General features: G+C 51.7%; 2 protein-coding genes across 2 annotated transcripts; both read right to left on the bottom strand.

Moving 5' to 3' along the window:
• Nucleotides 1–4525: 4525 nt before the first annotated feature.
• LOC120655072 (ABC transporter A family member 12-like) lies at nt 4526–5301 on the bottom strand. The gene has a single exon (XM_039932800.1). It carries the CDS (start codon nt 5216–5218, stop codon nt 4910–4912), a length of 309 nt encoding a protein of 102 aa, XP_039788734.1. The 5' UTR covers nt 5219–5301; the 3' UTR covers nt 4526–4909.
• Nucleotides 5250–14725, bottom strand: LOC120653278 (ABC transporter A family member 7-like). The gene is made up of 9 exons (XM_039931048.1): nt 14189–14725; nt 13789–14117; nt 13121–13321; nt 12655–12764; nt 12416–12500; nt 5864–5992; nt 5529–5634; nt 5312–5400; nt 5250–5267 (listed from the first exon to the last, which is right to left on the bottom strand). The coding sequence occupies exons 1-9, from the start codon at nt 14424–14426 to the stop codon at nt 5250–5252; spliced, it is 1305 nt and encodes a 434-aa protein (XP_039786982.1). The 5' UTR covers nt 14427–14725.
• Nucleotides 14726–15767: the final 1042 nt, after the last annotated feature.

Raw genomic sequence — 15767 nt, 5'->3', positions numbered from 1 at the left:
GGGCCATTTCGGCGCGATCGGCAGGGGGCACTGGATTGGGCAGTCGAGCCCCCCAACTTTGCTGTCGATCCAACTCTTCGTGCCAGCAGCGCAGTAGCCACAGTCGATCCCGGACCTGTGGGAGCTCCGGTAAGCTATGATCACGAGCAGCTGCGTCCCTCCGAGCAGCAAGCACACGAGGAAGGGGAAGCAGACGAGGCAGCAGTTGGCCCTGCAGTTGCGCCTCTGCAGATTGGCTGTTGGCCTTGCCCTCGAACAAAAACCTCCTTGCCCTCGAACAAAAAAACTCTCACTCACGAACAAAAGACGCAAGGGAAGCACAGCACAGAGAGGTTTGCCGGCGACGAATGCCGCGGAGCCACTGCTCCTGTATCTTAGCTTTCTGTCCGTTCAAATGGACTTCGCAGTCTGGAGTACACGGAGTACAATGGGTTTTTGTAGGCCGGAGAGTCATCTCCTCCGCTCCCGCAGGACCCGCTCAGCCATTCCCAGGGAGCCACTCGCTCGCTCCGGACGTGGCGGCCTTCTCCGCACGGACCGGGCCTACAGCCACTACTCCTAACAACTCCAAGACTCCATCAACACAGCAGCCGGCGCACTTCCGCACGATCTGCGCCTAGACCCGGACGGCAACGACCTTGCCAACTTCTAGGCCCGAGCTCGCCGAACGAGCTGGACACACACGTACGCACGCCAGGAACACACCCATGGCGTGTTTACTCTAACATTGGCAGTGCAGAACATGTCAGAATCAAGCGTCAGACAAGGTGATCGATATCAGTGTTCAGTGAAAAAAGCAGTAGATTTGTAGGCAGCATGGTGAGACAAGAATTTTGGGGGGTTTTCATATGCGACACGGTAAAAAGATCGAATCTTGGCCTCTTGGGACAAAACAGATGAAGCTGCATTCATCGACAGTTTCCTCGAAATTCACAGGATCTAGCAGGCAGTACTGAATCTTCAGAAGCAAGAACCTCGAACAAAAAAAATTCCAGGAAAAGAAGAGTCCACCAGATTCCAGAAACACGGAGAGAGATTTGTCTGACGAGAGGAGTGGATCGAGGACTGGTCACCTGGATCACGAGGTTCTTCCTGAACAGCGCATTGGTCTGCGCGAGGCAGTTGGCAGAACGCATGGCCGCGAGACCCTGTTTGGTTACATGGACTTTTTCATAAGTTCTTGGGACTTTTGGGACTAAAACCCAAACATGGGAGACTTTTTGGGACTAAAAACCTGGTAAGGGCTAAAACTTGAGAAGTCCCTCAAGAGGTGTTTTTTGGGACTTTTAGATCCAGATTCCACTCTACCCTTGCCCCTGGGTCCACCCACCGCGAGTCCAGGCCACCCGTGACCCCCTCCCGATCCACGCCGCTGCGCCACCCACGCAAGGCCGCCGCCTGCACCGCCCGCCTGCAGCGCCACCTGCGCCCCCGCTCCACCCGCCTGCATCTCCACGCCGCCAACAACGCCGCCGCCGCCACCTGCAGATCCCAGCGCCTCCACCATGGACGACTTCGCCCATGGCGCCCGCACGCGCCCCGCGGAGCTCCCTTCCACTCCTTCGCCGGCGGGGCGCGGGGTCAAGGTGGCGGCGCTCCGAGCTCGGCCTGCTCACTCCCCTCCCTCGTTCCAGCGCTGCTCCAGCCGGCCTCGAGTGGATCTACGGCGGCGGAGCTCGGAGGCCATGGCAGCGGCGGCCATGGCGAGCCTCGAGCTCGGGCCGTGGAGGGAGGCGCAGACCAGGGGCATGGCGGCAACTCCTCGCGGTGGCCGCGAGAGGAAGGAGCACGGCGCGGCATGGCTCTGCAGGGAGGGGGTATTTGGAGACCCGCGCGAGCTCCCGGGCCGCGGCCATGGCGAGCCCGATGCGCTGGACTCGCCCGGGATGAGGATGTGGCGGCCTTTGAGCGGGATGCGCGGGGGCGCACCAGGAAGGAGAGCGCGGCGAGGAGGCCGACGGGCAGGAGGAGGAGCGCCGCGGCTATGGCGGCGGGAGGTGGAGTGCGGGGATGGATCGGGGCGGCGGGGTTGAAGAAGTGGGGACTGGGCAAGGGTATTTGTGTCCTTTCACGACTTCATTTAATGTTCTCTAATCTCTTTAGCACCTCAAACCAAACAGGTTGGGACTTTTTGTTTTAGTCCGGAGACTAAAATTAGCTCATGGACTTTTAGGAACCACAGGGCCTCAGTCGCTCCTCCTCCCCTTGCCTGCTGCTCCCTGCTGCACTTGGAATGGGACTATGGGAGCAAGCGTGTGAAGTGTGAACGGCCCGGGGCTACATAAGCAGCAGCAGGGCACGTACAAAAGATGGTCTTGCCCTTGCAGCCCTGGACTCCTGCAAGCAGGAGCGCGTCCTTCCTTTGCTTCGAAGCAAGGGCAGTTTCGGCAACTCGCGGCGCGACGTCACAAGAGCTATAGACAGCGTTCGGCTGGCCTTCATTAGACTGCTCTGGGCTGGAGCCAGTCCAGCCAGCAGCCGCCGGGCTGCCTGGTTCTATAGCAGCTACATGGCTGCTGTAGACTGGAACGGCTGCAGTCCACCAGCCGAACGGCTGCAGCTAATAGCCCAGCCTGAAGAAGCCAATCGGCTGGCTTTTTAGCCAGCCGAACAGAGTGATAGGCGAGGGTGCAGTGGCATTGATTCTACGGGGTGGGTGAGTTTGGCTGTTGTGCGTGGTCAGTTTTAGCAGTCTAGTACCATGCTCGAATTTGGATGGCATTTCATTTCCTTCACGGGAAGCAGAACATCAATTTCAAGGAATCCAATCCCGGAAAAGATTTAGCATTTATTTATTTAAATCGGACTCAAACGATTGAGTTTGGGATGGATGTGGGCCCCACCATTTTAAAAGAAAGTGCACTGTAGCGAAAATGGCCTCTCATACCATATTTCAATATATTGTTTTGGCGATTGATGACACACACAACACTTGGATTAATATGATTGTTAAGATGATCATTCTCAGGCTTTTAGGTTCAAGTGATAACAAAGAGAAGATACAAAAGTTAGGCCCGAAGGGCCGCCTCTACGGGGGTTCCGCTACCCGGTTAGCGGACGGGGGTCGAGGGAGAGCCGCCCCTCGCGGGTCTCAGGGCAGCGACCTGAAAGCTCTTCGGTCGGTAGCACCGGAAGAACCGACGCATGAGCATCGGTGCATCCGATGGTTGTCAGAAGAACCGACGCCATGGTATTTTGGTGCAGAAGGAAATCGAAGTCAAGTCAGCTTATAGGCACCGGATGAACCGATGGTTCAAAAAGGGGCATCGGTGCATTGGGCGTACTGTGTTCCAGAGACGATGCAAGTCGCGCAAAGCCAAGTCTTCAGCACCGGTTGAACCGGTGAAGCATCGGTGCATACCATCGGTGTAATGACGTCAGCTGCCAGGAGTTCCACGGTTACTTCGGGTTATGAGGGACCGGATGAACCGACGCTACCCCAGCTAGAGGCATCGGTTCATCCGATGATACACAGATTTTCTGCTGACCGTTGGAGCAACGACTACAAGACTTTGTGGCCTATATATATGCCTCGCCCCTGCCATTTGAAGATTGCTGGAGTTGCTGGACTTCCCACACATACTCAAGAACACCTCCAAGCCATACAAGAGCATAGTGATCATATCCTTAGCCCTTAGCACACTTTGAGAGTGTTGTGTAAAGGATAGCTCTTAGTGAGTGAGTTTGCAAGACCTAGAACCTTTGTGCTGTGGTTCTTAACTGAACCAAAAGAAGATTTTGGTGCGCCGGCACCTTGGAGCTTTGAAGGCTCGCCGGCAACGTCATCGACCCTCCGACTTGGTGTGGAGCGGCGACGACATCTTTGTGCGGGGGACGTGGAGACCCCCATCCTTTGTGGAGAAGCTCCTTAGTGGAATCCGGGGCCAAGATGACCGTGATTGTGTTCATGGAAAAGACTTGGTGGCCGAGTAGCAATACTCTTAGTGAGTGCTACAACAACGTGGATGTAGGTGTGCCTTTGTGGCTAACCGAACCACAGGATAAACACCCGCGTCAAGAGTTTGCTATCTCCTATCCCGCTCTTTAAGCTTCCGCATTTAATACTTGCAACCTTTGTGCCTTTACTTTCATAGAATAGTTTCCTGTTAGGAAAGGCTATAGGGTGCATAACTCTTTTGGGATAGGGGTTTCACACTAGAACAACCTAGTTGCACATCTAGATAGCTTGAATTAGTTTAAGTTTTGTGCAAACTAGTTGGAGTCATAGATCAAGTTTTTATTAGTACCTAATTCACCCCCTCCCCCTCTTAGGTTAGAGCACCCGATCACTTTCATGCACCTTTTAGGTGGATGGTTCTATCCCTAGGAATTTGTGTGGGCCTTCTTTGCTCCAAAATTGCAATGCATTTGTCTCTCGCTCTGCTCTAATCTAATTTTAGTGGTTGTTTTAGTGTAACTTCATATGAAATGAAATGGGTTTGATACATATATGTATAAATATACAAGATCAAAACAAACTAAGAAATCAGGGATACTGCATTCCCGAATCAGTTTATAGCTAGCTAAAGATGGAAGGAGAAACAATCTTCGGTTGGGTTGTTGAAGCGTGTCGGCCATTGCTGCAGGCTTGCCAATCCTGTGCCAGGCATTGCCATCGTCGTATATATGCTGCTTGTGTCATTGTCGGATTGGCCACAGTGCGTGCGTCCTACAGCTGAAGAACAGGCGCTTGAGGTGCCCAGACTTTTAGTCCAACAATATTCCTCACAAAAAAAAACACATGCTCATCTAAAAAAAAGACATGTTCTTCGGCAGGTATTCCAAGTAATAAGACTTTAGTTTGAATACACCTGGGTAGTCAAAGCAAGGCAAGATTCTTCCGAGAGTCTAAGAAAAGCAAGCATTTAAGCAAAGCAAACACTCCCCAAAGAAATGCCCAATATACTGTCTAATCAGGGCATTTCTCACTCTCCTTGGCAACTTTGATGAAGACATCTTCCAGCGTTGTATCAACCAGGCCCCAGGCGACGATGTTCAGCGATCCCTTTGCCTGCTCCATGGCCCGGAAGACTTCAGAGATCTTCACCCCCTGCTTCGGCATCTCGAACTTCTGCGTCCCCGCGATGTGGTACGTCCTCTTCGCTGTAGGGGAGATCGAGCGGACTAGCTGCTCCACTGCCTCATCCTCACCGGCCGCGGCTGTTACCGTGAACACAAATGTGCCTCCATACTTGGCTTTCAGCTGGTGGAGAAACATTTTGGGGGCATGTTTATATTAGCACCGTAGGTCAGAACTTTGGAAATTTCTGAAAACAGAATCAACTACTGTCTACTGATAGTGCAAGTGTACCTCTTTGGAGGTTCCAGTGCATCGGAGACGACCATATGCGGATATTCCTATCCGGTCGCAAAGAGCTTCAGCCTCTTCCATCGAATGGGCTGAAAATTGAAGGAAAAAAGTTTCACGATTCCATGTGCAGTCATGGTAGCAGATGAAAAATGTTGCGATTAGCCGAGATAGATGAAAGTGGGTTGGTGTCTGAAAAATATAGGCGTGGAAACCTTACTCGTGAGAATTATGGCTCTGTCCTTTTTGGCAAACTTCACAGCATTCCACAAGGCATTCCTTGATGCTGGATCCAATCCTGAACTTGGTTCGTCCAGGTAAACCACCTGCAGCATGCTCCGAATACATAATCTTCAGTTGGGCAAATACCTACTTTTTTCTATCTTTTTTTTAGACAATACTTTCTCTATCTAAAAAAACTCTTTTCTCTATTTTTCAGATTATGTGCAGAAATTTTGTAACATGGCTGTGTGCGGTTCCAGAGGCTGGAGACGCTTCCTTTTTCTAAAAAAAAAACTGTTTCATCGATCATGGACAACTATATTGTACACGTACCTTAGGGTCACCGATTAGAGATATAGCAACGCTAGGGCGACGTTTCATGCCACCGCTGTATTGTGACACAAAAGTATCAGCGACACCACCCTCAAATATCCGCAATACTTTTAGAGACTGTTCTGCAGCCTGGTGGAAAGAAATAGAAAGCTTTGAGCCCTTAAAAAAACATGGACTACCTTTTAAATCACACAGCAGTGCTCCTGCTAGCAATTCAACAGAAAAGAAAAACATGGACTAATAAACGGGCTAGCAGTAACACAAGAATATGTGAGAATTCCCTCTTAGGAAAACAGAGAGCAGTTCGAAATTCTATTTGTAGACTACAGTCGGCTTTTGTACCAACTGTAATTTAGCTTCTATTATATGGTAACACAGATTTACCACAGACGTTTCCAGAAACCTATATCATAGAGGTACTGCAGATGATTCTAAACTGTTGATGATAAGGTAAATCAATCGACCAAATTAATGACGGCAATCATTAGTATATACCTCCAACCCTAGATGGGTGGGTATATATAGAACCTATACATGGGCCTCTAGGTGGGCCTCTATACACATGGGCTCAATATACTCCAACACCCCCCGCAGTCTGAACTATCGGCGCAGCGGTGTTCAAGACTGGACAACAAGAAAGCTAACACCCCCCGCAGTCTGAACAACCGACGCAGCGGTGATCAAGACTGGACAAGATGAGAGTACAAATAGAGTACAAAGGGCAAATACCCCCCTAGCCATAACTAGCCACCGGCTACGTTGAGGCTGGATCGAAACTCCGAGAAGGTCGAGGAGGGCAGTCCCTTGGTGAAGATGTCAGCAAACTGGGAGGTAGTCGGGACATGGAGTACCCGAACATCGCCAATTGCGACTCTGTCGCGCACGAAATGTAGGTCGATCTCCACGTGCTTCGTCCGCTGATGTTGGATGGGGTTGGTGGAGAGATACACGGCGATGACGTTGTCGCAGTAGACGAGCGTACTCTTGGCGAGCGGGCTGTGGAGCTCCGTCAAGAGCTGTCGTAGCCAGGACGGCTCTGCCACGCCGTTAGCGACAGCCCGGTACTCCGCCTCGGCACTGGAGCGGGAGACAACCGGCTGCCGCTTGGACGACCAGGAGACCAGGTTGCCGCCCAGGAAGACGGCATAGCCGGAGGTGGAGCGACGAGTGTCCGGGCAGCCAGTCCAGTCAGCGTCGGTGTAGACCACCAGCTTAGCAGAGGACGAGTGGTGAAGTACCAGGCCGAGGTCCACAGTGCCACGGATGTACCGGAGGAGACGCTTCAGTGCAGCAAGGTGTGACTCCCGGGGACCATGCATATGGAGACAGACCCGCTGAAAAGCGTAGGTGAGGTCCGGCCTGGTGAAGGTGAGGTACTGCAAAGCGCCGGCCAGACTCCGGTAGGCAGTAGGATCAGCCACCGGATCACCCAGATCCGCAGACAGCTTCGCCTGAGTGTCGACTGGAGTGGAGCAGGGCTTGCAATCAGTCATCCCAGCCCGCTCCAGAATATCGAGGGCATACTGCCGCTGGTGAAGGAGAAGACCAGACCATAGTCACAAAGTTCTTGGGTCGACCGGGTCGAGGAACGGGGTCGAGGGTCGAGGGACATCACTTTATAAAATTGTGGTACGAAGGGGGTATATCTCTATGGAACGATAAATTATTATGTGGAACGCGACTCTGATTCATCCGGGTCGATATTTTCGGGTCGATGCGTCTTTAAAAAGACAAAAACTATATATATATGTGCTACTAATGAAGAAACTAATCTGCACAAGCATATAAGAAACATACAAAATAGTACATTTAGATCATACTACACGTACTCAGCTTATTATCTAATAAAAACCACCTCAATCTGCTATCAATAACCTTCTTATCCCAATTAAATCTGTTAGCAATGGGGTTGCGACCCCTCTCAAACCGGGACGCGATCCAACCTTGAATGGGACACTGACCCTCTTCGACCCCGACCCTCGAATCGGAATGGCGTTCCCGGGTCGTGGGACGAGACATCGACCCCGAATTCTGTGACTATGGACCAGACGGACGAGGCTCAACAGTGACGCCCAAGAAGTGGTGGAGCTGACCAAGATCCTTCATAGCGAACTCCTGCTGCAGAGAGGAGATGACACTCTGAAGCAACTGCTGACTGGAAGCTGTGAGCACAATGTCATCGACATATAGCAGTAAATATGCATTCTCATCCCCACAGCGGTAGATGAAGAGAAACGTGTCAGACTTGGCCTCGGTGAACCCCAGTGTCAGCATGAACGTGGCGAACCGAGAGTACCAAACCCGTGGAGCCTGCTTCAGTCCATAGAGAGACTTGTTGAGCCGGCAGACCATATCCAGACGACTCGAGTCCACAAATCCCGCTGGCTGAGAGCAGTAAACAGTCTCTGACAAGGTGCCATGAAGAAACGCATTCTTCACGTCCAGCTGGTGCACAGGCCAAGTGCGCGAGAGCGCAAGTGAGAGGACCGTGCGCACCGTAGCGGGCTTCACGACCGGGCTGAAAGTCTCATCATAGTCCACACCAGGCCGCTGAGTGAGCCCCCGGAGAACCCAGCGAGCCTTGTAGCGCTCCAGTGTGCCGTCAGCTCGACGCTTATGCGTCCAGATCCACTTGCCAGTCACCACATTGCAACCAGATGGACGCGGCACAAGGTCCCACGTCTGGTTGGCAAGAAGAGCCGCATACTCCTCTTCCATCGCGTGACGCCAGTGAGGATCCGCCAAGGCGTCGCGGACAGAGGAGGGTACCGGAGAGACCCGCGGCTCTCCCTCGGTGGCGGAGAGAGTCGCGGCCTGGGACGCCATCCGCCGAGTCACTATGGGATGGATATGCCGAGGATCCCGATGGATGACCGGCGGATGGTACACCTCCGGCTTGGCTCGAGAGGGAGCCAGAGGAGGCGGCGGCGGTGATGGCACCGGTGTCGGCATCGCAGGAACCTCCGGAGCAGGAGGTGGCGCCGGTATCGACGCCGAACGACGCCGGTACACCTGCACCGGCTCAGCGTACCACTGCGGCGCCGGGTTGGGCGCCGAGCGACGCCGGTACACCTGCACCGGCTTAACGTACCGCTCAGGTGCAGGGGAAGGCACCGGGGCCGCGCGTGGCGCAGCGGGAGACACCGGGTCTGTGCGCGGCACGACCGGAGGTCCGGGGGCCGCGCGTGGCGCGACCGCGGGCACCGGGGCCGCGCGTGGCGTGACCGCGGGCACCGGAGCCGCGCTTGGCGCAGCAGGGATCACCGGAAGCGGTGCCGGTGCGCCGGGAAAACCTGTAGGAAAAGGACAGACAGGTAATGGTGGCTGAACCACCGGGTCAGTCGGAAACAGAGACGCCAGCTCGGGATCAGAAGAAGGTGTGGAGGAGGTGGAGTAGGAGAAATCCGACTCGTCGAAGACGACGTGTCGGGAGATCAGAACACGACGAGAGATGAGGTCAAAGCATCGGTACTCCTTGTGGCCAGGGGAGTACCCGAGGAACACAACGAGTCAAGCGGGGCGCCAGCTTGTGAGAAGCGGTGGCGGAGGTGTTAGGGTAACACGCACATCCGAAGACCCGAAGGTGGTCGTAGCGAGGAGGGGTACCGAAAAGAGCGTGGTGTGGAGTGGGAGCAGGAGAAGCAGTGGACGGAAGGCGGTTGAGCAGGTAGGTGGCAGTGTGGAGGCTCTCAGCCCAGAAGCACAGTGGGAGAGAAGCCTGGATCAGAAGGGTGCGCACGACGTCGTTCGTCGTGCGAATCATCCGCTCAGCCTTGCCGTTCTGAGGAGAGGTATATGGACAAGACATACACAGCTGAACACCCCGAGATAGGAACAAAGACCGGGAGGTGGAGTTATCGAACTCCCGCCCGTTGTCACACTGGACGGCCTTAACGGTGAGGCCGAACTGGGTGGACACCCAGGCAAAGAAGTGGAGGAGGGTGGGGAAGGTCTCAGACTTGGCGCGCAAAGGGAAAGTCCAAGAATAATGAGAAAAATCATCAACAATGACCAGATAATATTTATAGCCAGACATGCTGAGTACATGAGATGTCCACAGGTCATAGTGAATGAGATCAAAAACATGCGCAGCATGCGAAGAAGAAAAAGAAAACGGAAGTCTAACCTGACGACCTAACTGGCACGCATGACAGAGGTGCTCAGCAGGAGCCCTAGTACATGGAACATCGGTACTACGGCGGAGCTGAGTCAAAACGTCGCGGCCGGGGTGACCAAGCCGGCGGTACCAGGTGGTGGAAGAAGGCGTCACGGCAAAAGCAGAAGATGAAGAAGCCAAAGGCGACGCAGCGGAAGCAGGAAGCCGAAGAGTGTAAAGGGGCCCGGGCTATCACATCGGAGGAGCGGACGCCGGGAAGCCGAATCCTTCACAGTAAGACCAGAGGAGTCAAATTCAATAGAACATGAGTTGTCAGCAGTAAACTGGCGAATAGAAAGAAGGTTGTGAACCATTTGAGGAGCAATAAGAACATTAGGAAGACAAGGAGCAAAACCCACGGCGGTGACAGAAAGGCAAGACCCATCACCAACCATGATAGAGGAAGGACAAGAGGGGTGTGGGGGTCGGACAGAAGAGAGGATACCAGCATCAAGAGTGGTGGGGAACGAGGCACCCGAGTCGGCGATCCACTCGGTGCTGGTCGGCGGCGTCAGTCCCATGGTGCTGAAGGACTGCGCTAGAGCGGCCTGGTCCCACCCCCCAGGCCAGGTCGGCTGCTGGCTGGGCTGAGCGGGCGGGGTCCAGGATGGCGCGAAGAGTGGAGCAGCGCCAGTGAACATGGCCGCCGGCTGGAGCTGAGGACGAGGCCCCCCTCCCGGACCCTGGAATGGCCACATCGAGATGTGCCCTGACCATGGGTTGCTGAAGGATGGCTAGGGCGTACCTCCAGCTGCAAGGGCAGGAGCGGGAGCCGGAGCCGGTGTCGGCACGCCCCGACGGCCCCCACCGGTACCGGTGCTCCCAGAAGCAGGGCCACCAGTGCCACCACCACCACCAGCCCGTCGCCGGCGATGTCCACGCCCCCCCCCCCCTCCTCCGGTCTGCCCAGCGGGAGCAGCACCAAGGAGGGAGGTGGCAGGAGCAGCGGAGGAGGCCGGTAGAGTAGCAACGAGCGCGGCGGGGGTGGGCGAGGACGATCCGGGCGTGAGACCCCTGGTGATCTCCTCGAGGGAGAGGTCGTCCCGGACCTGCAGGAAGGTAGGGAAGGGCCTCTGGCGGGCGATCCAACCCTTCAGGTGGTCGTAGGTGCTGCTCAGTCCCCGTAGGACATTGAGCACCAAGACCCGATCGGACAACGGATCCCCAAGGTCGTGAAGAGCATCGGCCATGCTCTTCATCCGCCGGCAGCACTCACCGACGGAGAGGTCCCCCTGCACGAAGGTGCGGAAGGTGGCGTCGAGCTGGAGGGCGCGGTACTCGGTGTTGCCGAGGAACTGGCCCTCGAGCGCCACCCAGGCCTGCCGCGCGGTGCCACCATGGACCCTGACGAGGTCCTGAAGATCCAGGGAGATGGTCCCGAAGATCCAAGACATGGCGACGCTGTCGAGGCGCAGCCACGCCACGTCCCGTGCCTCGATCGGCAAGTCGACGAGGACGTGGTCGTCGAGGGCGTAGGGCAAGCAGAACCTGGTCCTGCCAGTGGCTGTAGGAGGAGGACGCGGGGGCGAGGAGGACGGAGACCAGGGCCCTGATGTTCTGGACCCCGGCGGCCTGGAGGTGGAGCTGGGCGACCATGGGGTCGGTCGGGTCGTACCGGGCTCCAGATCCAGCGAGCGGCGCCTAGCGTGAGGAAGAGGTGCCTGGCTCGGTGTCGACGGGAAGCTGGCCGGAGGAGGCGCGGAGGAAGCGCTCCGCCTCGGCGACCTGGAGAGCGGAGGCATCGGCCGCGGCGCGCTCGCGCTCCCAGGCGAGGGCAGCCACGCGGACCCGCTCCTGGGCCGCCGAAGCCTCCGACTTGGCGGCAAGGAGGGCCGCAGTGAGAGCGGCGTCGGCCTGCTGCCCGCGGAGAGCGGCGCATCCGCAGGCGACATCCCGAGCCCGGTCCACGCGGCATCAGAATCGGCGTCGGTGGCGGGCCGCTTGCCCGCGGCGACAGCGGCGCGGTAGGCCACAGCGGCGGCGGCGGGATCCTGCAGCAGCGGCAGTGCGGCCTGCAGGGCGGCCGGATCGGCGCCCGCGGCCTGCAGCAGCTGTGCCGCGGCCCGCAGGACGGCCGGATCGACGGCGGCGCGGTGGGCGGCGGCGGCCTGCGCAGCTTCGGAGCTCCCTCCAGCAGCAGCAACCGCGGCGCGCTCGGCATCCGCGGCGCTCCCGGCGACCACAGGATGTGGCAGTGGTGGCCCAGGGGGCACCGGCCCACGGGGAGGAAAACCAGGGGGCGGTTTAAGTAAATGTCATACACACATTGTTTAAGTAGATAAAGCATAGGGATGGTTGGATGGCAGATGGCACTTCAGCTTGGAAATGGAAGTAGCAGACTCATAAATAATGCCAAAATAAAATATAGTAGAGAGGAACATGTTGCTAGATATTACCTCAACTAATGCTGCACCGTTCAATCTCTTAAGCCTGCCGTAAAACATCAAATGCTCTCGGCCAGTCAGTGTTTCCCACAGCAAACTGCATGTAAAAATATAAAATTGAGTAGTGATCACAAGTTTACAAATATTCAAATTAGACTGTACTGCAATAATATAGTACGAAATCTCGCAAAGAGGTTTATGTCATATTGAAATAAGAGAGAAGAATATTATGAGTGAATATCTGCAATTACTCGAATTGTGGGCAAACACCTATTCTTGTATAAATTTTGCTCATGTCCATTCGTATGTCCAGTCCATCAATATACGCCGTGCCAGATGTAGGTTTAGTAAATCCAGTCAGCTGAGGATAAGAGAATTTGGTAATGTGAAGTAGCAATCAAAAATCATTATTTTTTGCACCTGAACAGAAGTAAGAAACCTTTGCTCAAAAAATTGTTGCCACACATCATGGGTTTTAGTTCTATTTCTACGCGAGTCTTTTGAATTGATGCATTTTGAGCCCTTCTTTAGACAAATGTACGCCTACACTCTTAAAATTGGTCACATTTCTCCAGAAGATATATTTGATTGTTTTATATTTCGATCACCAAGAGGTTAAAAATACTACTGTAGAGAACAAACATAATAATAACATCCTACCTCTCAGGGACTAAAAAAAGGTCAAGAAATTCACATTACAAAATATGACTTACATACCATGCTAATGAGAGAAGTTTTTCCAGCACCATTTGAACCAAGAAGTCCAAAACATTGTCCTCGTTGGATAGCAAATGAGACGCCTTTGACAGCAACTTTCTCTGCATTTCCATCTTTTGGAGGGTACACTTTCCTAATGTTGTCAATTATGATGGAATAGCTACTATCTGGTTGTTGCAAGAATCTATCAACTATCTCTCTCTGAAAAGAAGAAAGAAGGGACACTAAATTATTCATGCAGGTGAAAAATTACCAGTGCCTTTATTTAAATAATATCACACTATGTACAGTATCCAGTTGGGGTAGGGAGTAAAGAGTTAAAAGATCATGTTAAGCATAACAAAAAAAAATACATATTGTTATGTGCCAGATTACCAGAGGAATTTGACCCTTCAAACACATGCTTGCACCTTTATTGAAAGATTGTATTTCTTTCAATAGAAGGGATTACTTGACCCCTAAGGAGCTAATAAACTGAGATTAATCTACTCTTTAGCAATCCATATCTAGAAGACTAGACAGAGTAACTTCCTAATATAGTATGCAACTGACTTAGGGGCACATAACTGCATATTATGGATGTGGGTGAATACTGTCTGCTGCATTCTGTAATCCCCTTCTGCCTATGGCTCACATGACATATACACATATAAAGATTTAGGTCGCACCTCTCTCATAATATCAGTCCTGTCTATTTCAATTGAAGCTTCACTTTGTTGAGGATGTATAGATGGCCTCTGAAGAGCCTGACGGCTTCTCATTCGATTTTGGAGGCAACCAAATTCATCGAAGTATAATGTCAAGAAAAGGAATGTGGCCCACTCAAGTACCATTATGATTACCAAGACTAAAATTCCATTCTCTGGATTACTCAGATCTCCCAGTTGTACACCGGAAAAGTCCGAATAAAATCCCGTTGCTGGGGGTGGAGAGAGCTCATAGATTATGTGGTACAAAGAAAATGGTGGGAAGAACTCCATCAGCGTAATCAAGCTTCCTGAAGGACATGACAATATAATGAATAGAAAGTTTCCGAAACTTATTAGCAAAAGAAGGTTCAGCACAGACTTGAGACAGAGGTATCTTCAACAAAAGGCTTGAACAAATATTCTCCTACAAAGCCAGATCCAATTATGTAGAGATATCCTGTCACTGCACCATGCAGTTCCATGTAATGAGAGTAGATACTTTGTCGCAACCATCTGAACAAAAAAAATGAAAATTCAAGTAGAAGCATACCAGTAGCAGTCGTGACAGTAGTAAAGTATGATGTCATAAGGAAAGCGGATGAAATTTGCAAATTCATGTAAGTGAAATAGATTATGAACTGTAACACGTAGCTATTCGATGCAAATAACTTTATACCTGGAAATAAAAAGACAAGTAAATTAATTTCTGAAGTGAAGTAATTCCACCCAAGATTAAAAGAGCAATTACAGAAGGACCATGATATGTGCTTTGGAAGATATTCTGAGTAAAGTTTTTAAATTCATAAAGCAGATATTATTACGTGAGAAATGAAAGTACACTTAAATTAGTTGACTTTTTTTGGAATTTGTGCAATCATTAGCTTAGGGAGCAATGGAGCTTTTCCGTACAAGTCCGAAAGGTAGCATATTACCTACAAAAGAGCCAAATATAACCAATAAGAGCATATAAATTAGCGATATGAGAAGAAAATAGCAATAGGATATAATCCAGTATGCTATATCCCCTAAGGCATGCATCTTCATGATAGCCCTTAGCTTCTGTTGCTTTTCATAGACTAAACTGCTCAGGATAACCTGCAATTCAAATATATTATTGTTAGAGTATAATGATTAATTGTATGTTGTCCTCTTTTATGTTTCCCTACTGGGTTTTGTGCATATTAACCAACAAAGATGATGAGTGTACAAACAGTGCGGTAGTCATTAGCGGAGGACGAATTAAATCTGATGTATGGCGGGCAACAAATTTGAGCACGTATTATCCATTAGAGTATAAGAAAATAAGGTAGATAGACAAATTTGTAGTGTATTTATATATAAAAAAAACAAGGTATGGCAACCTTGCCATTCTGGTCCTCCGCCACTGGCGGTAGTCAATACTTAATAAGATACAGCTGTTCTATTATGTTGTTTTTCCATGTAAAAAATACTTTAACATTGACATATTCTCCTTGTTAAGTAATTATTGATTTATTGGAAAAGAAAATAATTCCAAAATATAGTGCTTCTAATCTATGGTAAAACAGGTCTTACCGGGAAAAGAAGCATTACAATCCATACAAAAATAAGCTTGCCCACTAGGAAAGACATATCAGGAGGCTTTAGAGGGTGACCATCTCTAGGCATATCTTTAACAAACCCAAACCGCAGCTTAGTATTATTACCCCTCAATTGAAGGTATGCATTTGAGGCCTGCAAAATAGCTATAAGCTCTATAAAACCACAGTTTGCAAGACAAGAAGGAAATGTATAAACTGAAGTTTGGACTTTATTCGAGAGCTTGGCTTCTTATGATACACAAGAGATATGAGCTGGATATTCGATCTCTTCCTAGTTGACAAAAAGATGTTACCAGATTCATTAACCGTGCAACCCGAAGCATGTTTTGTTTATCAGGATTGTATTGGACAATAAAGTTAAACTTCTTGAGGTCTGAG

This window comes from Panicum virgatum, chromosome 1N (assembly GCF_016808335.1).
Source record: "Panicum virgatum strain AP13 chromosome 1N, P.virgatum_v5, whole genome shotgun sequence".
Classification (NCBI taxonomy): domain Eukaryota; kingdom Viridiplantae; phylum Streptophyta; class Magnoliopsida; order Poales; family Poaceae; genus Panicum; species Panicum virgatum.
This window is presented reverse-complemented; position numbering and strand designations above follow the sequence as displayed.